Source organism: Carassius carassius, chromosome 2 (assembly GCF_963082965.1).
Source record: "Carassius carassius chromosome 2, fCarCar2.1, whole genome shotgun sequence".
NCBI classification, from domain to species: domain Eukaryota; kingdom Metazoa; phylum Chordata; class Actinopteri; order Cypriniformes; family Cyprinidae; genus Carassius; species Carassius carassius.
Genome location: NC_081756.1, coordinates 31,950,315 through 31,973,054, shown reverse-complemented (window position 1 = coordinate 31,973,054; position 22,740 = coordinate 31,950,315). Strand labels below are relative to the sequence as shown.

Below are 22,740 nucleotides of genomic sequence, written 5' to 3'. Positions count from 1 at the left end.
TTTTCAGTAATACATTCCAGAATAAACCAATGTCATAGTAATTTATTGCTGTAAAACAGAAAGTACATTATCCCAGGACCTAAAGCCTCCGAATTCTGTACAATCAATGAAATGTTTTGTAGGTGTATACAGTTCAAATGCAATAAAGATTTGATTTCTTTGTTATGAGGTTTCTCCAACAATGAAACAAAGATGACAGGAGCAAAGAAGTTTAAAAGTGTCCCTTGTTTGAGGTGATCGTGCTCTTGTAGCATAAATAAGATTACGTCTTCCTCTTGTGCACTGTTGGCCGATCGAACACGTCTCTCACTCCGCCGGCCTTCTGCTTGAAGAACTTGCTGTTCTGAGCGCTCTCCTGAGCCCAGGCAGAGTCAAATGAAGTGGTGTCCTGATCCACCAGATGCGTGTATTTTGTACGTCCTGAACGTCCAAAGTTTTTGACCTACAAAGCACATTGAATAATTAGGCATATTAGTGTTACACATGGATGCTAGATTTAATAAAGCGGGTTCTCAACTTCTCAGCTCATCAAGGTCTTCGGTGTAATCAGAATGACACAGACAGTTGAGTTTGAGCAAGCTTGGAGCTAAACTCTTTCAAACTTAGATACAGAGTCTCACACATGACATGGGGAAAATGTGCGTGTATATATATATATTTATATTAGAGGTCGACCGATGTATCAATTTTGGCGATTAATCAGCACTGATACTGGTTATCGGCAAAAATCTATGCCAATAGTTTTATGGGTTGTGTCTGTTGCTGGAGCGGCTAAGAAGGGTCTGTTTCCATTATACAGTGCGAGAGCGGCCTAAAGTGGCTCAAATCACTGACAGCATGTGCTGTTTGTTTAGACACGTGATGTTGCACGCTGAACAGAGCGAGAAACTTCAGACCCAGATTTAAATGCAGCTGAAAGAAAATCCTGCCGCACCTCAGAGCGCCATTCATAGTGTTCCGTTTAATTACATTATATTTGCCCGAATCGTTGTTAATGTACATAATGAATTGTATATTGAGCATTTTCATCTAAATGTTTGTCTTTCTGTGGCTCTAATAAAGTCTGTGTGCTTCATTTATAGAGCTGTAATATAGATCGCTCTTTCCTTTCCGCAGTGCAGAAAACGCAGACGGAATCGTAGAATCCATACATAAAAACAGAATTCACCGTTTAATACGGAATTACACTTGTGGTGATTTCAGCATCTGTCATCTTACTAAATGAGGACGAAAACACATGAAGAACATTTCCAGAACAGCTCAGAGAGTCACTTCATGAGCATTTGACAGTTTGATTTGAGCAAAAGCATCATATCACATGCACAGAACTGTAAAGGTATTCACGGCAACCCGTCAAAATAAAAGTCTGGTTTATTTTGAAGTCTATTGTTCAGTAGAATGTACATAGCCTACTACTAAAATGAAACAAACATTATTTTTTTAAGGAATAATCACACAACATTTCTTCCATGTTTGAATTTTAATAGTAAATCCCCTTTGTTTGCAAAAAAAAAGTTTGCTTAATTTTCAATAATTAAAAGATAAATTAAATTAATGTTTAATGCCTTGATTTGATAACAATAAAAATTGTAATACATTATTTCTGAGGGGAAAAAATCATTAGGCTTCTTAAGAAAAAAATAAATTAAAAAAATATGGTGATTAAAAAATTTAACATTTCATAAAGCCCTAAACATGTAATTTTTGTTACACTTATTAAATTGATGTGAAAATGTAGAAGTTCCATGATTTTAATTAATTTGACTTTCTTTATGATTAATAAACTTCAATTTAACTATTAAAAAGGAGTGGAAAAATATTTAAATGGAACAAACTGAATCCAGAGAAATTTAAACGGAATTTGGAAAACAATTAAATGGAATTTAGGAAAAAATTAAACAGATTTCATAGGGCCCTTATTAGAGTGTGGTCATTTCAATATTTACTATTATTATACGTTTATTATTACTACTAGTATGGTTCAGTACAGTTTTTTTTTTTTTTTTTAATAAAGCACAATTTTAGTTTTTTTTTCAGTATCCATTTAAAAACTATCAGTTAATTAATCTGTATCGGCCAGTATGGTCCAACCTAGCTATCGGTAAAATCCAATATCGGTCGACCCGTATCTGTGTGTGTGTGTGTGTGTGTTTAATATTGCTAACTTTGAAAAACAAACTGATTTGAAGAATTTAACTATACAACTCGGCTATAAAATGGCATCAACGCCGAGACCAATATGATGAATTCAAATCGATGGCGCTGACCTGCATGACTTTGGGTAAGATTGTTTTGTTGAAATGGTCCTCGAGAGTTGGAGCACTGAAGTCTCTCCTGAAGACATCTTGCTCTTCATCCTGCAGAAAAGATTAAATGGATATCATACAACGAGAACCGATTATGATCAGGTAATGATGATCTGCTCATTACTCACCAAGAAAAACGCTCCTCTGTGATAGTACTTCTGCAGAAACTTGTATTTGCCCTTTGTTGCTTTGTTGGTGATGAGTTTTCCATTTGTCCGCAGTTCTGCTCTACGCTCTTCCTCGGTAAGATTGCGAAACCTCTCGATTTCTGCTTTCTCTTTCTCTATTCTGTCATTTAACAAAATGCCACGTGGGGTTATCATTTGTGTTACTAATGTGAAACAAAACTGTTTTTGCATAAATGAGGAGTACTCACGCTTCTCGGTCTTCTCTGTCCCTCTTAATACGCTTTAGTTCTCTCACTTTCCAGGCCTCGTACTCCTCCTCCTCATCGTTTTCTCCATCAGTGTCCAGAGCATCAAGAGCAGCCAGAGTACGTTTGTTCTCCTCATACTCTTTCTTGGCCTCCTCCTCTACGATCTTCAGCGTGTAGCGGCGCCTCTCTTCAGCTTGTTTTTTGGCCTCGATTTCCAGCTCTTTCTGACGCTGTTCCTCTGCTTCTCGTTCTGCAACTGTTACTCTGTCCTTCCTGAGAAGTCATTGATAAGAAATTATAGAAATCGCAGGGTTATTTACTTTCATTATTATTTAAATACGGTTACGGTCTTTATTAATATAATGAATTAGATTGTATTTTTACATTTCAATATATATGTGCAAAAGCAATCTTTATACCACACCTGTACAGTGAACACACAAAAACTTTTAACTTTAATGTGCTATTTATATTTGATTTGATGTAACTAAATTTTTTTTTTTTTTTTACAGTATAATACACTGGCGTTCAAAAGTTTGGGATCAGTACATTTTTAAAGAAGTTTCTTAGGCTCATCAAGGCTGTCTCTATTTGATTAAAAATTCTGATTATTATTTCAAAAAAATAATTTTGTGAAATATTGCAATTTAAAATAAACGTTTTCTGATTTAAAATATTATTTATTTCTTTAAAGGAAAGCTGAATTTTTAAGTGTCACATGATCCATCAGAAATCATTCTAATATGCTAATTTACAATCAATGTTGGAAACATTGCTGCTTAATATTTTTTGGGACATGTGATAATTTTCAGGATTCTTTATAAAACTAAAAACAAAACAAAAAATGTATTTATTCTTTTTTTATATATACTTTTATTCAGCAAGGATGTGTTAAATGGAAAAAAGTGTTAGTAAGGACTAATATTTTAAGAAAAGATTTCTAGTTTTAATAAATGCTGTTCTTTTTAACTTTTTATCAGCCTAATCAAAGCAGCACAATAAAAATATTAAGCAGCACAATGGTTTCAACACTGACAATCAGAATATTAGTATGATTTCTGAAGGATCATGTGACACTGAAGACTGGAGAAATTATGGTGAAAATTCAGCTTTGCTTCACCAGGAATACATTACATTTTAAAACAGGCTATATTAAAATAGGAAACCAATATTAGAAATAGCACAGTTCACAATATTACTGTTTTTTTTTTTGATCAAATAAATACAGCCTTGATGAGCATAAGTGACTGCATTAAAAAACAATGTCAATTATTTATTAGCTTTATAATATAGGCGCCTAACATAATAATATCAAAACAAACTGAAGCATTTAAACAGAGATCTGAAAGTTAAATATTTTGAACGTGAATTCTTCTATAGCTATCTAAACATCCCAAAGAAGTGTAGTTGTGACTGTAAATGTATCTGAGTTTTGTTACAATTCTGTGACCATCATCCACTATATCCAGCACTTAATCAAGTCATTCTTCTTTAAAACATGAGGACGTTTTATTTCACGTCATTACGTTTGCGTTGACTCTTGATTATATCGATTTCTTCCACACCCATTGAAGTATTCAGTTTCTACTGCGACTCATTTGCCGCACATCATGCTATTTCTATGAAACCTGAAAATCTAATTCACTGGTTCTAACTCTATAGCGACATAATTTTTATAGCGATTAACCCGATCATTACAATTTCGTTTTTACTAGAATTGATGCTTGTGCACAGCACATTATTTCTTCTGCGTGTCCGTGGTGGAAGAAGTGCATGGCCACGCGCGTGCTCAGCTTAGAGGGAACATTGTTTACCGGTATGAGAAGTTGTAAAATTAGCAGTAAATTACACATAATGTGCTCTGTGTGAACGCAGAACGAGAGTATGAGTTCAGAACACACTGATGTAAGATGTCTACTCTGAGCCAATCATAACATTCGGACACTGATGATGCATTTACTCCACGCTGTGTAGCTTGGTTTGAAGTCGTCTAATATGATGTCTCTGAGCCAAAAGCAGCTGCATGAATTCATTGTTTACTGGTAAAAGGACGGATCGTCATTGGCCGGTTTGAACAGCGCATTTTTGTATTTATTGTTAAAGTCATTCCAATAATTTATATCCATTTATTGGTATTACTGTGTGAAAGGAGCATAGTATGGTGGTCAACAGCTACCATCAACTGCTTGGACACCAGCACCATTCTTTAAAACATCATCTTTTCTGATTAGAAGAAAAAAAAACTTCAGACAGATTTGGAACAACTTTACAGTGAGTAAATGACTGTAATGGTGATCTGTCCCTTTAAGGTTCACTTATGTTTAAGAAACTCACTTGCGGATAAACACCGGTTTTAACCGAGGCTCGGCTTCATCCTCACTGTCTGTGTATTCCTCGTACTCTGACTCTGATTCAGATTCATCACCAGACTTCCCCTCCTCCTCCACCTCCAAGACCTCCATTTCCTCGTTCTTCCTCTCTTGTGCACGCTGACGCATCATTGCTCTCCTCCTCTCAATCTCCTATACAGGACAGAAGACATCAAACCACTTATCTGTAAACTCATCTAGCTTTTCCTAAAAGTTCTGTTCAAGTGACCCACTTCATCGTCGACTTCCTCCTCTTCCTCATCTTCGCTGCTCTCCTCTCGCTCAGGGTGCCACGTCCCTTCATCCGAGTCCTCACTGCTCGGAGCGATCAGCTCTGGCTCTGCTATCTGCCTGTGTCTCGCAAGCCTGCAGAAGCATTTCATATTAACACCAACACATCCCTATCACAACTGTATAAATTGTATAGCACAGATGGATAAGCTGTACCTTTCTTCAACATCTTCGGTCACTCGATTCTGGAGACGACGAAGACGAGGATCCGATTTCTCCTCCTCTTCAATCTCCATCTCTGGCTCGGCCTCCTTACCCTTCTTAACAAACTGGAAGTCCTCCTCTTCTTCATCAGAGGACTCCATTGGGGCGTAGTCTGGACGCTTTCCCGACACATATCGCTTCACCTTCACCTTCTCCATAGAAATCTCACCTGAAGTTAGATTAAAAACAAAAAAACATTGATAGGGTCATAAGCTGTTGTTAATATAAAAACTGATAGGAGTTTTCAACATGTTTTGTCATTTTACTTTTTTGCCATTTAATAACTAAACCCCTGTGCTGGTCTATTCCAAAGGTACCAAGTGCAGTAACTGTATGAAAAATAAACGACGGTTACTGATATACATCTTGGTAAAACAGCAGTACCTTTACATTTGTTTTATTTATATTGATGCATTTAGGAGTATTAATACACAAAAACACTGGTCACATTTAACAAAACTTTAATTGGATTTCATATCAGTGCATGTATTAAATACAATTCAGCAATGTGTAACGTTATTAAAAGGCGGCTAAATTCTAATCACTTGCTTTAGCTTCATGTTTTCTCAGACATACTTAAATCTAAAAGTCTGCCTAACTATGTGTAGAAAAAACGATCAAAACAAGTTAACTTTCGACTAAATATATGAGACAATATCCGCTTACAACAAATACAATTCAACTGCACGGGATTTATTTTTGTTTAAGCCCAAAACTGTCATATTTTCGTGGTCAACGGTTTCTCAAACAAATACCTTTTTCATTGCGGATCGGCACGGCTCCTGCCGTCGACTGAATCGGCGGCTGCTTGGCGTTTGATCCTGACATTTTGGACACTTCACGCGAGTCCCTTTACACTAGAAAAAACACAATCGCTGAAAGTCCCCGTAAAAAAATATTGTTTATAGTCCTTTATCAACAAACACGGACGCCCCGGAAATTGTACGCCAGTAGGAAACCGCACAAAAGATCGCCCCCGGAAACACTGATCTGTTAGTAGTTCCTACCTTTAAGTACACTTCTGTTATTCAGCACATTATTTTTGTCCTGTTCTTCCCGTTTATGATAAACTGAATGATAGCAATCAGGCAAAAGAACGGTATTTCTAAAAATATGAATTAATATTTATGCCCCCCACCTCTCACTCAAATTAATGTGATTGTCTTCAAGCTGTGTTTGCTCTCAGGATTGATTTGTCATTTAAAGTGACGTGACATTCAGCCAAGTATGGTGACCCATACTCAGAATTCGTGCTCAGCATTTAACCCATCCAAAGTGCACACACACAGCAGTGAACACACACACACACACATACACTGTGAACACACACCCTGAGCAGTGGGCAGCCATTTATGCTGTGGCGCCCGGGGAGCAGTTGGGGGTTCGATGCCTTGCTCAAGGGCACCTAAGTCATGGTATTGCCGGCTCGAGATTCGAACCCACAACCCTAGGGTTAGGAATCAAACTCTAGGCCACAACTTCCCCAAAATTTAATTTAATAACCACTATAGCGGTTTATTTCTAAGTCTTGAAGCCTCATACAGTTTTCTGTAGAAACATTAATAGTAACTATTTCACAGTAATTTGTGAAAACTAAACTATGGTTACAACAAGAAACATCTTGTTAATAAAGCAGCATATTTGATATTTTTATTATTCATATTGATCCATTCAGGAATATTAATACACAACAACATTTGTCACATTTAACAAAACTTTAATCGCATTTTATGTCTGTGCATGTATTATACACTTTTTCATATTATTAAATACAATTATCAAATTAAACCTTGATGATAAATCATTCAGCCGCCCTGATGTTGTTCTGCATGACTTTATTAAGTGGAACACCAAAGAAAATGTAGAGGAAGCCTTCCTTACTCCACCCCAAAATGAAAATGTTGTCACTAATCACTTACCCCCATGTCGTTCTAAACCAGTAAAAGCTCAGTTCGTCTTCGGAACACAATTCAAGATATTTTGGATTAAAACCGGGAGGCTTGTGACTGTCCCATTGACTGCCAAGTGAATTACGCTGTCAAAGTCCAGAAAAGTATGAAAGAAATCATCAGAATAGTCCATCTGCCATCAGTGGTTCAACTGTAACATTATGAAGCCACAAGAATGATGATGTCTTTCATACTTTTCTGGACTTTGACAGTGTAATTCACTTGGCAGTCAAAGGGACAGTCACAAGCCTCATGGTTTTAATCCAAAATATCTTAAATTGTGTTCCGAAGACGAACTGAGCTTTTACGGGTTTAGAACAACATGGGGGTAAGTGATTAATGACAAAATTTTCATTTTGGGGTGGAGCATCCCTTTAAAGTCTCCTCTTGTGTTCCACAGAAGAAAGACTGACTTCCAGGTGACCTGAACTGGCCCTTTATTCCATGATGATCAGTTAAAAAAAAAAAAAAGGCACCATCATTTAATTTCAACCAGTGGCTTGTGACATCATCATAACTGCACTCCTCTCTCCAAAAAGAGCTGCTGCATTTTCTCCTCAAGTGCTGCATTGGTGCCACGGAGGCCTTTTACCACCTGAGAAGCCCACACAAAGTATTCTTGAACCCTTTCTGCCGTCCAACCTGTCAACACAGATGCAGGACACAAAAAGTATCATGACAGATCATATTTGCATTCATCCTGAGCAGCAGTTTCAATATCTCACCAGACGGAGTGCAACGATTGAGGTCCCGCAAATTATACAACTTGTCAGCTAGTTTCACCAGCTTGGCCTGATGGCTGCGGTGCGGTGCGTGCTCCACTTGCAGCCGCTTCCTCTCCTCTTTTGGTAACGTCTTGTCATCAGTAACCTCCTGGACAATCCTCGCCACAGTTGGTCCAAACACAGCCTCCAGCTCCTCGAAGCTTGTGTCAGTGTCCTCGACGGTGTCATGAAGCAATGCAGCCTGCACAAAAGAGCACACAGATCAATCACATACATTACATTAGCCTCTATCATCACTGCATGGTTCATCAAATATAACTCTTGTTATTTCTTCACCAATGACGCATTTTTAGATCATGTACAAACTCATATGTTCTTTAAGAATCTGACTCACTTGTAAAACTTCAATATCTGTAATTCCACCCTCGTGACTTAAAATCCTTGCCACACCTGGAAAGACGAGAAAAGCAGCTTTATTTCCATGAGTCTGTGGGATTATAAGTGGCTGAAGCGTCTGTTGTACAGTACCTATGGGGTGATTGATGTATGGTGTGGCATCAGGATCTTTGCGGCGCTGATTGCGATGTTTCTCTGCGGCGAAGTGGATCGTTTCCAGCAGCACCGCGGTCGACGAGGAGCTCATCATAGCTACTAAGCTACTTATTAAGTATAATAAGAGATTAAATGCACTATCTGATGGTTTTTATAAATAGTGCAGTTTCAATACATAACTCAGAACACTTGTAAATTAAAAAATAAGGGTAATTTTACGATATATCTATGTTGTTTGTGTATAGAACACGGTTGTTTTGTGTCCGCGAGTCTAAGATGTTCGTAGTGAAACAAGCGAGTCGTGAAAGAATTGTTCGTTTTATTTGGATCTTTTCAATGAATCAGTTCAAGGGTTGAAATGAAACAAATAACTGAAAACAGCACACAGATGTTAATATGTACTACATGTTTATCAATAAACATATAAAACTATGATAATAATAACTATACTTCTATTATAAGCGTGCAAAAAACATTTTATCTAACTGATGGATTAGTATGTCTGTTTAGTGTTGCAAATGACTTTTTTCATGATGAATCATGGCGAAATGAATCGTGTGAAATAACAATAAACACCTGCATTAAACGAAAAACGTGGTAAATAGAGATATGTGCCTACATGTATAGTTTTGTTTTACTGAAACGTTTCAGAACCTCCGAAGTCCACTGAACGACGCAAATGAATCACTGGCTTGCTGTTCAAAAGAACCGATTCGTGAAAATGAATCGGACTGTCAGATAGCGAAACCACTTCCGGAAAAAGGTGGACGAGGTATAGGATACGAATTCATTGCTTTTTGCTTTTTTCGGATGACTACAATTATGTCAGTATTGTGGCTGACTTGCAATGTGTAATTGGATATTCCGAAATGTTGATACACTGTGTAAATAAAATAGTTTGAGCTGCTAAAGGAAAACCAGCCTCAATGACATGATCACAATCCAGACAGAAGCTGCAGTGATCGAGTGATATTGTCATTCTGCACATGCAGCTTCCACAGATAGGAGTGACAGTAATCTTATAGAGAAATGTTTTACAGGTTTATACAGCTGTGGAAAGTGTGGTGGGATCTCTCCACATGGCACACACAGAGTGAAGGGATGCTCCTGAGCTGCCTGATTTCTCTCTGCTCAAAAGACTGGCCAGAGACCAGCTCATCTTCCTGCTGGAGCAGGTGACACGACCATCCACTGCTGCTTTCGAATCTTCTACCTCCAAAACAGTACTTTCCATTCTGAATTTGTATCTTAAGTGTCAACATGTATGTTTTGCAGTTGCCAGGGAAGAAGGATTTATTTATTGATGCAGATTTGATGAGCCCTCTTGATCGAATAGCAAATGTCACAATCCTAAAGGTACGATATCAGGCATACAATTATAGGAGAAATATTATTGGCACACTGTCTTTCTAAATGTCTAGCAATTTCTATCTTCTTTTTGAAATATTACGAGTATGCAAATGTGTATTCTACCAAATCTATGCTTGATTTTGCCTCTAGCAACACGAAGTCGTCAAACTTTACAAAGTTGAGCTGAAACCAATTGTCAGCAGTTCAGACCAGTAAGTAAAATGATTTTTTTAACAAGCAGAAACAATTTTGTTTATATACTTCTTCTCTGAAATATACTTTTTCTCTCTCTCTCTCTCTCTCTCTCTCTCTCTCTCTCTCTCTCTCTTTTTTTTGCAGGCTGTGCTTCCTGATACGTCCTCGAATACAAACTGTGAAGTGGATTTCAGGTTGACGTGGTTTGCTGTTGTGATATAATTCATCTGGAAAAATGAGGAAGTATAGATCAATAGTTTGTCTTAATGTTTACAGATTTAGTTAATGCAGACAAAGTGGCTGGAAGATTCAGAAGATATAAGATCATATTTGCCCCACAAAAGGTAACAAGTAGTCTGGAAATTATGTTAAAATACTCAGAAGTTTTATTTTGTTGTCTGATTGTAATGCTATGCCGTTCTTTACAGTTTTATGCATGTGAGATGGTTTTGGAAGAGCAGGGTGTCTATGGAGGTAGATTAAGTGTGTTCATGTTTCTGTCTTTGGCACTGTGTCTACTAATACAGACATTAACTATGATGTTTTGTTCTTAGATGTTACAACCGATAAGTCGAATTTCTACATTCTTCCTCTGGACGACGACATCCTGAGTTTAGAGCTGCCTGAATTCTTCAGAGATAACTTTCTGGTAATGCTGATTTGGATGCTAGTGACCTTTAGATCTGAAAAAAGTTTAAAATTTGGTATGTTTGATTAGTTTTAGTGAGATTTTCACCTATTTTGAGGAATATTATTAATATATACTCTCCAGTGTCACGTGATTCTTCAGAAATCATTCTAATATGGTGCATTTCTTCTTATTTTTAATGTTGCTGCTTAATATTTTTGGTAAAGCAGTTTTTTTTTCAAGGAAAATTTCATAGAAAGCATAACATTTATTACATATATTCTTATGTTTAGATGGTTCTAGTGATGTTCCTTGGTGGCTGCCCCTTCTCTGAGGTCTCTGCACTCCGGTTCCTTGGCAAGGAAAGATGTGAAATATTCTAGAATCTGTTTTGTGTTTTTAATAGGTACTTGTTACGTAAAACAAATTGAATATATGGTTAATATAAAATTGTCCATTTGAAAGGTTGCAGATTCATAGTGTTCACTACAGCCATCACTACAATGCACGGCCTCTGGAAGCATTACTGGATAACAGTGCTTGAGTCTGAGACATCATTTACGAGAAGACACTCTATGATCAACTCCAGGAGAGGGCAAACAGGACAGAACATGCCCGAATTATCTCGGACATCTATATCATCCCCAAACAAATGTACTGTTAGAGGGGATGATGATTATTATTAAAGGATTTGTACACCCAAAAAGCTAAACTCTGCCAACCTTTTACGCACCCTCATGTGTTTCAAATCTCCATGACTTTATTTCTTTTGCGGAACATGAAAGAAGATATTTTGAAGAATGTTTGTAACCAAACAGCTTTTGGTGACCATTAACCTTGTATAGAAAAAACACTAAAATGTTTCTTGAATATTTTCTTATATGTTTCACAGAAGATAGAATGTCATGCATGTCTGGAATGGTTTGAGGGTGAGTAAATTACGACAGGATTGTGTTTTTTCGCTGTCGCTTTAACTGTCTGCGCAGGTGTCCTCTGAATTTATGCGGATAATTGGCAAACATGGGATATAAAAAAACGACACTTTCTAAAAATATTTTATACTCTCTGTTCAGAACTTGCCATGCATGCAGTAACTGATTCAAAACTGATCAATAAATCAGTTACTGGTGTCAGGTGTGTCTTTTAGTGCATTGGTCCAGTGAACCCATTAGCTATGTGTATATTTTCAAATCAAATTTAATTCATTTATTTTTTAAATTACCAACAATAAGAAAATAAGCACAGTCCACAAATATTGTACATGTCATACAGTTTGTTATGAGATGTATTAATATTATCTACAGTCGTGGCCAAAAGTTTTGAGAATAACATAAATATGGGAAATTGGAAAAGTTACTGCTTAAGTTTTTATAATAGTAATTTACATATACTCTAGAATGTTATGAAGAGTGATCAGATGAATTGCATAGTCCTTCTTTGCCATGAAAATTAACTTAATCCCAAAAAAACCTTTCCACTGCATTTCATTGCTGTCATTAAAGGACCTGCTGAGATCATTTCAGTAATCGTCTTGTTAACTCAGGTGAGAATGTTGACGAGCACAAGGCTGGAGATCATTATGTCAGGCTGATTGGGTTAGAATGGCAGACTTGACATGTTAAAAGGAGGGTGATGCTTGAAATCATTGTTCTTCCATTGTTAACCATGGTGACCTGCAAAGAAACGCATGCAGCCATCATTGCGTTGCATAAAAATGGCTACACAGGCAAGGATATTGTGGCTCGGGGACCAGAATGTTGAAATTTTGGGTCCATGGCCAGGAAACTCCCCAGATCTCAATCCTCAAGAGGCGGGTAGACAAACAAAAACCCACTAATTCTGACAAACTCCAAGAAGTGATTATGAAAGAATGGGTTGCTATCAGTCAGGATTTGGCCCAGAAGTTGATTGAGAGCATGCCCAGTCGAATTGCAGAGGTCCTGAAAAAGAAGGGCCAACACTGCAAATACTGACTCTTTGCATAAATGTCATGTAATTGTCGATAAAAGCCTTTGAAACGTATGAAGTGCTTGTAATTATATTTCAGTTCATCACAGAAACAACTGAAACAAAGATCTAAAAGCAGTTTAGCAAACTTTTTGAAAAATAATATTCATGTAATTCTCAAAACGTTTGGCCACGACTGTATAATCTAACATATGTAACCTTGTATGAAAAGCAGTAAAAAATGGGTATGGAAATTAAATATAAATAGTGCAATAAACAGAGACATTTCAATATATTTGTTATACGAAGTCGGAAATAATGGACCACAACAATTACTTATTTATTGTTATACAATATTCATGGAAAAAAATCAGGAGTGGTCGTTTAAAAACGTTTCTGAGGTCATGACGGAAGAATCTGACACAGCATCGCGCTTGCGCAGGAAAGCTCGAATCAGCCAATCAGACGAGCGACGCTCTCTCGACGCGTATTTTGAATTGGACAGAAACGGTTACGCGCACAGTCGGAGTGCAACGACTGTACAGTCACATATTCCTGTATAAAACAAAAATAAACAAGCGAAAAGCCTTGTCTTGGGGTGAAGATGAGGAAGAGGTGAGTACGTTTGCTGATATATTTTAATTTGGGGGTGTTTATCTGCGCATGCTGAGGCAGATTTATACGCGTGTCATTTGATCAAAATGTAGTTTGAGCTGCAGCTTGTTTTGAAGATGACATTTGGCGTTGTTTGTGTTAATCCACATACGCGATCATTAACATAACTTAAATTAATTTAACTTTCTGAGAGTCACGTTACTGCTGTCGACAGATATCTTGTGTTTTCAGCTCCACTCCAGCTCGCTTGGGTGGGTAACGTTAACGTTATTTATATAATGTCATCATGGCAAACATGACTCAGTAAAGCAGTAAGTTAGTGCATTCACTGAATTAATACGTGACAATGTATGAAAATGTTTATTCGCGGATCTAAAAAAGCGAATGTTCATAACGAGATTTTTAAGTACATAATAATTAATGAACCTAATCTCTGGTGGATATCAGAACAAGTGTTATGAAGTACAGATATGAAGTACATATCTGTCAGCGAATAGATATTTATCAGCAATGTATTTTCTGTTATTTCTCTCAATGATTTTAGTGAGGTGATTGCTGCAGAATCAGTGGCATGTCTGAATAAAGCTCTCTGCCATCTTAAGGACATCTGGGAGGAAATCGGCATCCCTGAGGACCAGCGATTAGAAAGAACAAATGTTGTCAAGAATCATGTCAAAGTGAGTACTTGAGCAGCATCTGGTGAATCCTATGAAAGAGTGTTTTCAGTGATAACCCAACAAAACGTGTCCTTTAGAGTCTTTTGGACATGATGATTGTGGAGGAAGAGAGTCTGCGGAAACGACTGAGGACAAGTATTGACAAATGTCAAAAAGAGTTAAGTCACTTGTGCTTGGAACTGCAGCTCCCCCCATTTCAGGTAATTTACTTTGGATATGTACTTTACATGACACCATGGTAACCAGAAACAAAAAGTTTTGAATAAAGTTTGGAACTGAGATTTTCTTCATAATCATTTTAGGAGGACAGAAGTAGCACAATGCTACAGCAGGAAAAAGACCTCCGGATGCATGTTGAAGTGATGTTAAAGGAGAAAAATCAGAGAATGCAAGCGCTCAAAGCCTTAACTGATCAGGATCAGGATCTCTGTGACCTGCTCTGCTTCCAGCCGTTTTCTGTCTCTGCCGGTTCTGTTCCTTCCCTGGAACAGCTGGAGAACTTCCGTCAACACATCTCCTCTCTCACTGCTGAGAAAGTATGACATTAAGTGTTTGTTTTAAATACTACACTCTTATAAATGTCTTAGCATTTGAAGTATTGGGTTCAGTTTGATATACAGTGTTTTTTATGTTTAAAGGAACGAAGACACAAGGAATTTGTCGCATTGAAGAAGCAAATAATACTTTGCATGGATGATCTGGATCAGTTGCCTGAGACTAGTTTTGAAAAGGATGTCGTTTGTGAAGATGAAGAGAGTTTTTGCTTGTCTAAAGAAAACATTGATTCACTCAAAGTCCTCCTTCACCAGGTACAACATAAGCTCAATCTGACATACTCTAAACATTATTAAGCAGTTATATAATACGGTATTTATCACTTCAGTTGGAGAGCAGAAAGGCAGAGAATAAACGTGTCTGTGGCTCTTATCGGGAGAAGATCCATGAACTATGGGAACGGTTGCAGACTCCACAGGAAGAGCGTGATGCAATGTGTGAACACATGACCCTGTCAAAGCAAAGAAATATGCAAGCTGTTAGTAACCTTTTGACTCTTTGCTTCTATGAAAAACACATTTAACACTTTTTTTTTTTCCTTATCTTAATTATACGACATTAACATTGAACACAGATGATTTATTTTTCATGTCCTCTACTGTCAGTTACAAGCTGAGGTCAGACGTCTTGAAGAACTGAAGCTTAAAAATATTCAAAATGTTACTGAGGCCATTCGGAATGAGATCGCCGTGTTCTGGGATAAGTGCTTCTATAGCTCTGACCAGCGGCAAGCTTTTGTGCCCTTTTATGATGGTGAGTAGTAATTTTCTATATTACATTGTTGACTTCAAAATCTGCCTGTCTTTTGTAATAAAACAAAGATGTAAAGGTTGCTTTTTTTTTCTAAGATGATTTCAGCGAGGAACTCCTGAGCTTACATGATGCAGAAATAGTGCAGCTTAAACAGTACTATGAGGATCATAAAGATCTTTTTGAAGGTGTTCACAAATGGGAGGAAAGCTGGAGACTTTTCTTGGAGCTTGAAGTAAGTTGAACTAACTGAAAATATTCATCAAATGCTTTTGCATATCCTAACTACATTTTGTGGTAGGAAAAGGCCAAAGATCCATCCAGATTTACCAACAGAGGAGGAAACCTTCTAAAGGAGGAGAAACAGCGGGCTGATCTGGTCAAAAGTCTCCCCAAGGTAATTATGACACGTGTGTGTGTGTGTGTGTGTGTGTGTGTATATATACTGCCATAAAGTAATATTTTAATTCAGCAAGGATGGATTGGATTGAATTGAAGGCTTTTACATTCAAAGATTTCTAATCCAAATAAATGAACTTTTGCACTTTCTATTCATCAAAGAATCCTGAAAATGAATTAATCATGGTTTCTACAGAAATATAATTAAACAGCACAACTGATACCTAACTGAACATTGATAATAGAAATGTTTCATGAGCACCAAATGAACATATTAGAAGGATTTCTGAAGGATCATGTCACACTGAAGACTGGAGTAATGATGCTGAAAATTCAGCTTTACATCACAGGAATAAGTTACATTTTAAAATATATCAAAATGGAAAACTGTAAATTGTAATAATATCTACACAATATTACCAGTAATACCTCTGTTTACCTTCGGACAACAGTTTAAGATATTTTAGATTTAGTCCGAGAGCTCTCAGTCCCTCCATTGAAACTGTGTGTACAGTATACTGTCCATGTCCAGAAAGGTAAGAAAAACATCATCAAAGTAGTCCATGTGACATCAGAGGGTCAGTTAGATAAAATATCTCACAATACTGTTTTTAATTCATTTTTGATCAAATAATTGCAAACTTGGTGAGCATAAGAGACTTCATAAACCTTGCCAACACAAACCTTTTGAATGGTAATATGCTATAAGCTTAGTAGTAACTGAGTCTCTCTCATTTAGCTTGAGAAGAAGCTGAAGGCTGAGATTGAACAGTGGGAACATGAACAGAACAGAGAGTTTCAGGTGAATGGTCAAAAGTTCATGCAGTTTGTCACTGATCAATGGGAGTCGTACCGGCTGGAGAAGGAGCGGGAAAAACAGGAGCGGGTATGTATCTATTTTAAGGGATAGTTCACCCAAAAATCAAAATTATGTTATTATTAACTCACCCTCATGTCGTTCCAAACCAGTTAGACCTCCATTTATCTTCAGAACACAGTTTAAGATATTTTAGATTTAGTCCGAGAGCTCTCAGTCCCTCCATTGAAACTGTGTGTAGAGTCTACTGTCCATGTCCAGAAAGGTAAGAAAAACATAATCAAAGTAGTCCATGTGACATCAGAGGGTCAGTTAGAATTTTTTGAAGCATCGAAAATACATTTTGATCCAAAAAATAGCAAAGAATTATGACTTTATTCAGCATTGTCTTCTCTTCCGTGTCTGTTGTGAGAGAGAGTTAAAAAACAAAGCAGTTTGTGATATCCGGTTCACAAACTAATCATTCGATGTAAACGGATCTTTTTGAACCAGTTCACCAAATCGAACCTAATCGTTTTAAACGGTTCGCGTCTCCAATACGCATTAATCCACAAATGACTTAAGCTGTTAACTTTTTTTAATGTGGATGACACTCCCTCTGAGTTCAAACAAACCAATATCCCGGAGTAATTCATGTACTCAAACAGTACACTGACTGAACTGCTGAGAAGAGAGAACTGAAGATGAACACCGAGCCGAGTCAGATAGCGAACAATAGACTGACTCGTTCTTGAGTCAAGAACCGGTTGCATCAGTTTTCGGATCACCACTACTTCTTTCGGACCGTTCGATTCAATAAAGCAGTTGAAGAAAACGGTTCACCGGTTCTTTTGCGCTCGACCCAATGGCGTCATTGGCGATGATTGCCCTTGATTCAATTCAATTCATTAGCACAGAATCAGTTCAGAATCAATCACCAAAAGAATCAGTTCAGTTCAGACGCTCTGTGTGTCAGTCTGCTTCACTCTGAATCACACATGCGCAGTATCATCAGCTCCTCGGTTCTCGAATCAGACACGTCTGACAGAAACGGTTCTTGACTCGTGAACGAGTCATTATCTGGCTCGGCTCGGTGTTCATCTTCAGTTCTCTCTTCACATGAGTTCAGTCAGTGTACTGTTTGAGTAAATGAATTACTCCGGGATATTGCTTTGTTTGAACTCAGAGGGAGTGTCAGCCACATTAAAAAAGTTAACAGCTTAAGTCATTTGTGGATTAATGCGTATTGGAGACGCGAACCGTTTAAAACGATTCAGTTCGATTTGGTGAACTGGTTCAAAAAGATCCGGTTACATTGAATGATTAGTTAGTGAACCGGATATGACAAACTGCTTTGTTTTGAACTCTCTCTCACAACAGACACAGAAGAGAAGACAATGCTGAATAAAGTCGTAGTTTTTGCTATTTTTGGACCAAAATGTATTTTCGATGCTTCAAAATATTCTAACTGACCCTCTGATGTCACATGGACTACTTTGATGATGTTTTTCTTACCTTTCTGGACATGGACAGTATACCGTACACACAGCTTCAATGGAGGGACTGAGAGCTCTCGGACTAAATCTAAAATATCTCAAACTGTGTCCCGAAGATAAATGGAGTTCTAACTGGTTTGGAACGACATGAGGGTGAGTTATTAATAACATAATTATGATTTTTGGGTGAACTGTCCCTTTAAATTTACTGGGCATATGAATTTACATGTATTCTAGAGCTGTGAATTAAGTGTGATTTTGATGCATTAAACCAAATTTTAAAAGCAGTTTGTATTCATGAATTATGCATTATAAAAGAATGACCAGTCGAAAACCATGAGAAAGATTTAACATTGATGAATTTTAATAATACAAGAACTTTCTTGCAGCAACTAAAGAAGAGCAAACAGACAGAGGTGGACATGGTCTATGGTACTGTGGTCCGGACACCAACTAAACGAAGATTTCTTGGAAGCACAACACCTTGTAAAGCTCGAAAGGCAAGTACAAAAGGATTTTATTTATTTATTTCCTGATGAAGACAGCAGATTTAAAGTCAATGTGGATCCCTGTTCGCAGCCCATTTTACATGTAATGGGTCTAATTTGTGAGTGAAAACAAGCGTATCAGTAGAAAATATGCAAGGCAGGACTTGATCTATTCAATGTTTTATCCATTGGGAATTGACTGGGTTGTGAAAGGTTCACATTGACTTTATTCTCATTACACACCTTGATGCACAATATATTATTAATTAATGCATGGCTGTTGCAGTATTAACTCTTTGGCTTTTCCTCAGCTTAATGCTACCTCCAGTACTGGCACTTCTAACAGCACTATCCGATCTGTCTTTGGTGGTACTGTCTGCCATTCTCCTATATCGCGCCCTCCGATTTCAGCATGCAAGGTCAGTGCATGGCCATAACAAAACTATTGTGCTCAAGCTTAAATAATTTGCCCAATCCTTTACTGATTAACTAAGTTAATGTTACATCTTCCCTTACGTGTGTTCTTTCAAAGCAGGGTAATGTGAGAACACCAGGCCACGGCAAACCTCCTCATCAAGGTTTGCTAGAACGCAATAAGGAGAATATCTGTCATCTAACTGGTGGCGTGGCTGGAATGGCAAAGGTACCAGCTAGTCCACAGCGTAACTTCAGCATTAACTCTGTCGCAAGCACCTATTCAGAATTTCAGGTAAACTCTTCATCTTCTCCATCAGTAACTCACAGTCTGAACAAAGAGAGCAAGAGATTGAATTGTATTGTGTTTTAAAGGAATAGCTCACCCAAAAATAAAAATTTGCTGAAAATTTACTAACCTTCAGGTCATCCAAGATGTAGATGGCTTTGTTTCTTTATCAGAACAGATTTGGCAAAACATTTGCATTACATCATTTGCTCACCAGTGGACTGCAGTGAACGGGTGCCATCATAATGAGAGACCAAAGAGCTGATAAAAACACAATAATCCACAATTAATCCACATAAATCTGCGTAATCAATTAAAGGGATAGTTCACGCAAAAATCTACATTATGTCATTAATAACTCACCCTCATGTCGTTCCGAGCCAGTAAGACCTCCGTTTACCTTCGGACAACAGTTTAAGATATTTTATATTTAGTCCGAGAGCTCTCAGTCCCTCCATTGAAACTGTGTGTGCGGTCTACTGTCCATGTCCAGAAAGGTAAGAAAAACATAATCAATGTAGTCCATGTGACATCAGAGGGTCAGTTAGAATTTTTTGAAGCATCGAAAATACATTTTGGTCCAAAAATAGCAAAAACTACGACTTTATTCAGCATTGTCTTCTCTTCTGTGTCTGTTGTGAGAGAGAGTTCAAAACAAAGCAGTTTGTCATATCTGGTTCACAAACTAATCATTCGATGTAACCGGATCTTTTTGAACCAGTTCACCAAATCGAACTGAATCGTTTTAAACGGTTCGCGTCTCCAATACACATTAATCCACAAATGACTTAAGCTGTTAACTTTTTTAATGTGGCTGACACTCCCTCTGAGTTCAAACAAACCAATATCCCGGAGTAATTCATGTACTCAAACAGTACACTGACTGAACTGCTGTGAAGAGAGAACTGAAGATGAACACCGAGCTGAGCCAGATAATGAACAAAAGACTGACTTGTTCACGAGTCAAGAACCGGTTGCATCAGTTTTCTGATCACCAGTACTTCTTTCGGACAGTTCGATTCAATAAACTGGTTGAAGAAAACGGTTCACCGGTTCTTTTGCGCTCGACCCAATGGCGTCATTGGTGATGATTGCCCTTGATTCAAGCCTTCGGTTTACCCGCGCTCATAACATTAGCACAGAATCAGTTCAGTTCAGACGCTCTGTGTGTCAGTCTGCTTCACTCTGAATCACACATGCGCAGTATCATTAGCTCCTCGGTTCTCGAATCAGACACGTCTGACAGAAACGGTTCTTGACTCGTGAACAACTCAATGTTTTGTTCATTATCTGGCTCGGCTCGGTGTTCATCTTCATGTCTCTCTTCACAGCAGTTCAGTCAGTGTACTGTTTGAGTAAATGAATTACTCCGGGATATTGGTTTGTTTGAACTCAGAGGGAGTGTCATCCACATTAAAAAAGTTAACAGCTGAAGTCATTTGTGGATTAATGCGTATTGGAGACGCGAACCGTTTAAAACGGTTCAGTTCGATTTAGTGAACGGGTTCAAAAAGATCCGGTTAAATCGAATGATTCGTTTGTGAACCGGATATCACAAACTGCTTTGATTTGAACTCTCTCTCACAACAGACACAGAAGAGAAGACAATGCTGAATAAAGTCGTAGTTTTTGCTATTTTTGGACCAAAATGTATTTTCGATGCTTCTACAAATTCTAACTGACCCTCTGATGTCACATGGACTACTTTGATGATGTTTTTCTTACCTTTCTGGACATGGACCGTAGACCGTACACACAGTTTCAATGGAGGGACTGAGAGCTCTCGGAATAAATCTAAAATATCTTAAACTGTGTTCCGAAGATAAACTGAGGTCTCACGGGTTTGGAACGACATGAGGGTAAGTTATTAATGACATAATTTTGATTTTTGTGTGAACTATACCTTTAACAATCTAACATGAAAGAGATTTGTGTAATAAACAAATCCATTATTAAGATGTTTTTAACTTGTTGCTAAAATAGAAGTCCTTTATCCATAATATTGGTTTCTCTAGTTAAAAAGTGGTCTCATTTAAATCAGGAGAGAAATACGCATGCATGCTTTTCAAGAGACAACAGTTCTAAACTAAATTTATCTGGATTTTGATGTGAGAGGACAACAGGGAATGGACTCTAGGAAACATTATTATGGATTATGGACTTTTACCAGAAGTGACAGTTTAAAGTTAAAATGTGTAAATGGATTGGTTTTTTCAACCATGCAGCTTTTCACTTCACAAGATGTTAATAGATGGTCTGGAGTGGATTATTGTAATGTTTTTATCAGCTGTTTGAACTCTCATTCCAGTAGCACCCACTCACTGCAGCGGATCCATTGATCAGCAAATGATGTAATGATAAATGTCTCAATCTGTTTCCACGAAGAAACAAACTCCGCTACATCTTGAATGGCGTGAGGGTGAATGAAGTTTGAGCAAACTTTTATTTTCTTAGAACTATTCCTTTAACAGGGTTTCCTCAAGGTCTTAACACTTAAATTTAGTTCTATCAAATAGAAGGCCTTGAAAAGTCTTTAAATTGTACAAGAAAATATTAATTATGATTTCAAGAGGTCTTAAATTTGGGGACAGAAAGACCAGAATTGCGATATGGCTTAATGTGATGATTAAACTTCAAAATTAAACTGCTCTTTACACCCTAATTCACACTTCTAACCAAGACTATCTGTATTTATTTATAATTCAGGTAATACCTGACTGCCAACATGTGTCACTCTTTGTTCTGCTACAGTGAATTGTTTTTTATATTGTATTCCAGGCTGTAAATGTATCCAGAATATATTATGCATAACTTAATTTTTCCATGAGAAAACATTTACAGGTCAAAATGTCTCTTTATCTGTCATTTTCTTGTCACAGCGAGACCTCTCCAAGTCATCTAAATCAAAACATGTAGCTGAAATCCTGAACTCAACCATCATTCAGCTTTAAATCTACTGCATGCAACACTTTGTGCTATTAGGACTGGAATCTTTAGATGATGGCTCATGGGCTCTTGTTCTCTATAGCTATAGCTATAGCTATGCTTTTTTATATGTAAATGAAGGTAATATATATTTAAATGTCACTGAGGTATTCTACATGTATGTTCACTTTAACACTGACAAGCACTGCTTTTTCAGTACTTGTAACAAATGCATTTTAATGTTACAAATGTTCAGCTGTCCCTAACAAATTAAGACTTTTAAAAAAATAAATTTATACTAGTTATTTCTCAGTATTGGTAATTTTCTCAAAATCACTGTGTATTTTATGGTATGATTTTGAATGTTTTGCACAATGTAACATACTTTATTTCATTCTTTAAAGTATCGTCCAATTCACTACATAAAAGTTCACTTTTGAACAT

General features: G+C 37.3%; 4 protein-coding genes across 6 annotated transcripts in view; 1 reads left to right on the top strand and 3 right to left on the bottom strand.

The window, feature by feature from the left end:
* Window positions 1–22,740, bottom strand: part of LOC132097840 (cocaine- and amphetamine-regulated transcript protein-like) — a 284,097-nt gene that overhangs the window by 140,637 nt on the left and 120,720 nt on the right. The window lies entirely within an intron of this gene.
* Window positions 28–6,521, bottom strand: LOC132108321 (microfibrillar-associated protein 1-like). The gene is made up of 8 exons (XM_059515029.1): window positions 6,302–6,521; window positions 5,499–5,715; window positions 5,285–5,417; window positions 5,017–5,204; window positions 2,683–2,955; window positions 2,435–2,594; window positions 2,268–2,357; window positions 28–442 (listed from the first exon to the last, which is right to left on the bottom strand). The coding sequence occupies exons 1-8, from the start codon at window positions 6,372–6,374 to the stop codon at window positions 263–265; spliced, it is 1,314 nt and encodes a 437-aa protein (XP_059371012.1). The 5' UTR covers window positions 6,375–6,521; the 3' UTR covers window positions 28–262.
* LOC132097829 (guanosine-3',5'-bis(diphosphate) 3'-pyrophosphohydrolase MESH1) lies at window positions 7,243–8,863 on the bottom strand. The gene is made up of 4 exons (XM_059503781.1): window positions 8,749–8,863; window positions 8,615–8,670; window positions 8,221–8,461; window positions 7,243–8,137 (listed from the first exon to the last, which is right to left on the bottom strand). Exons 1-4 carry the CDS (start codon window positions 8,861–8,863, stop codon window positions 8,007–8,009), a joined length of 543 nt encoding a protein of 180 aa, XP_059359764.1. The 3' UTR covers window positions 7,243–8,006.
* Window positions 13,368–22,739, top strand: LOC132108302 (protein regulator of cytokinesis 1-like). 3 transcript variants are annotated; one of them, XM_059515020.1, is made up of 14 exons: window positions 13,368–13,507; window positions 14,052–14,184; window positions 14,262–14,384; window positions 14,487–14,720; window positions 14,823–14,993; window positions 15,068–15,217; window positions 15,345–15,492; window positions 15,588–15,724; window positions 15,791–15,886; window positions 16,628–16,774; window positions 18,570–18,680; window positions 18,980–19,087; window positions 19,204–19,377; window positions 22,251–22,739. In XM_059515020.1, the coding sequence occupies exons 1-14, from the start codon at window positions 13,497–13,499 to the stop codon at window positions 22,320–22,322; spliced, it is 1,815 nt and encodes a 604-aa protein (XP_059371003.1). In that variant the 5' UTR covers window positions 13,368–13,496; the 3' UTR covers window positions 22,323–22,739. The 3 variants fall into 3 exon arrangements, with proteins under 3 accessions (XP_059371003.1, XP_059370998.1, XP_059370990.1); XM_059515015.1 differs by lacking the exon at window positions 18,980–19,087 and having other exon boundaries at window positions 19,201–19,311; XM_059515007.1 differs by lacking the exon at window positions 18,980–19,087 and having other exon boundaries at window positions 19,201–19,377.

What these genes read in the sequence shown, in the direction of transcription:
- LOC132108321 (XM_059515029.1), bottom strand. Translation starts at nt 6,374, where the DNA reads ATGTCAGGATCAAACGCCAAGCAGCCGCCGATTCAGTCGACGGCAGGA. An exon ending in GCCGATCCGCAATGAAAAAG is followed by an intron (nt 5,716 to 6,301) that starts GTATTTGTTTGA and finishes ATCTAACTTCAG; the next exon opens with GTGAGATTTCTATGGAGAAG. An exon ending in TCTTACCCAAAGTCATGCAG is followed by an intron (nt 443 to 2,267) that starts GTCAGCGCCATC and finishes TGTGCTTTGTAG; the next exon opens with GTCAAAAACTTTGGACGTTC.
- LOC132097829 (XM_059503781.1), bottom strand. Translation starts at nt 8,863, where the DNA reads ATGAGCTCCTCGTCGACCGCGGTGCTGCTGGAAACGATCCACTTCGCC. An exon ending in CAGATATTGAAGTTTTACAA is followed by an intron (nt 8,462 to 8,614) that starts GTGAGTCAGATT and finishes TCTTTTGTGCAG; the next exon opens with GCTGCATTGCTTCATGACAC. An exon ending in CAATCGTTGCACTCCGTCTG is followed by an intron (nt 8,138 to 8,220) that starts GTGAGATATTGA and finishes CTGTGTTGACAG; the next exon opens with GTTGGACGGCAGAAAGGGTT.
- LOC132108302 (XM_059515020.1), top strand. An exon ending in GACTTTTCTTGGAGCTTGAA is followed by an intron (nt 15,725 to 15,790) that starts GTAAGTTGAACT and finishes ATTTTGTGGTAG; the next exon opens with GAAAAGGCCAAAGATCCATC. An exon ending in CTCCGATTTCAGCATGCAAG is followed by an intron (nt 19,088 to 19,203) that starts GTCAGTGCATGG and finishes CTTTCAAAGCAG; the next exon opens with GGTAATGTGAGAACACCAGG.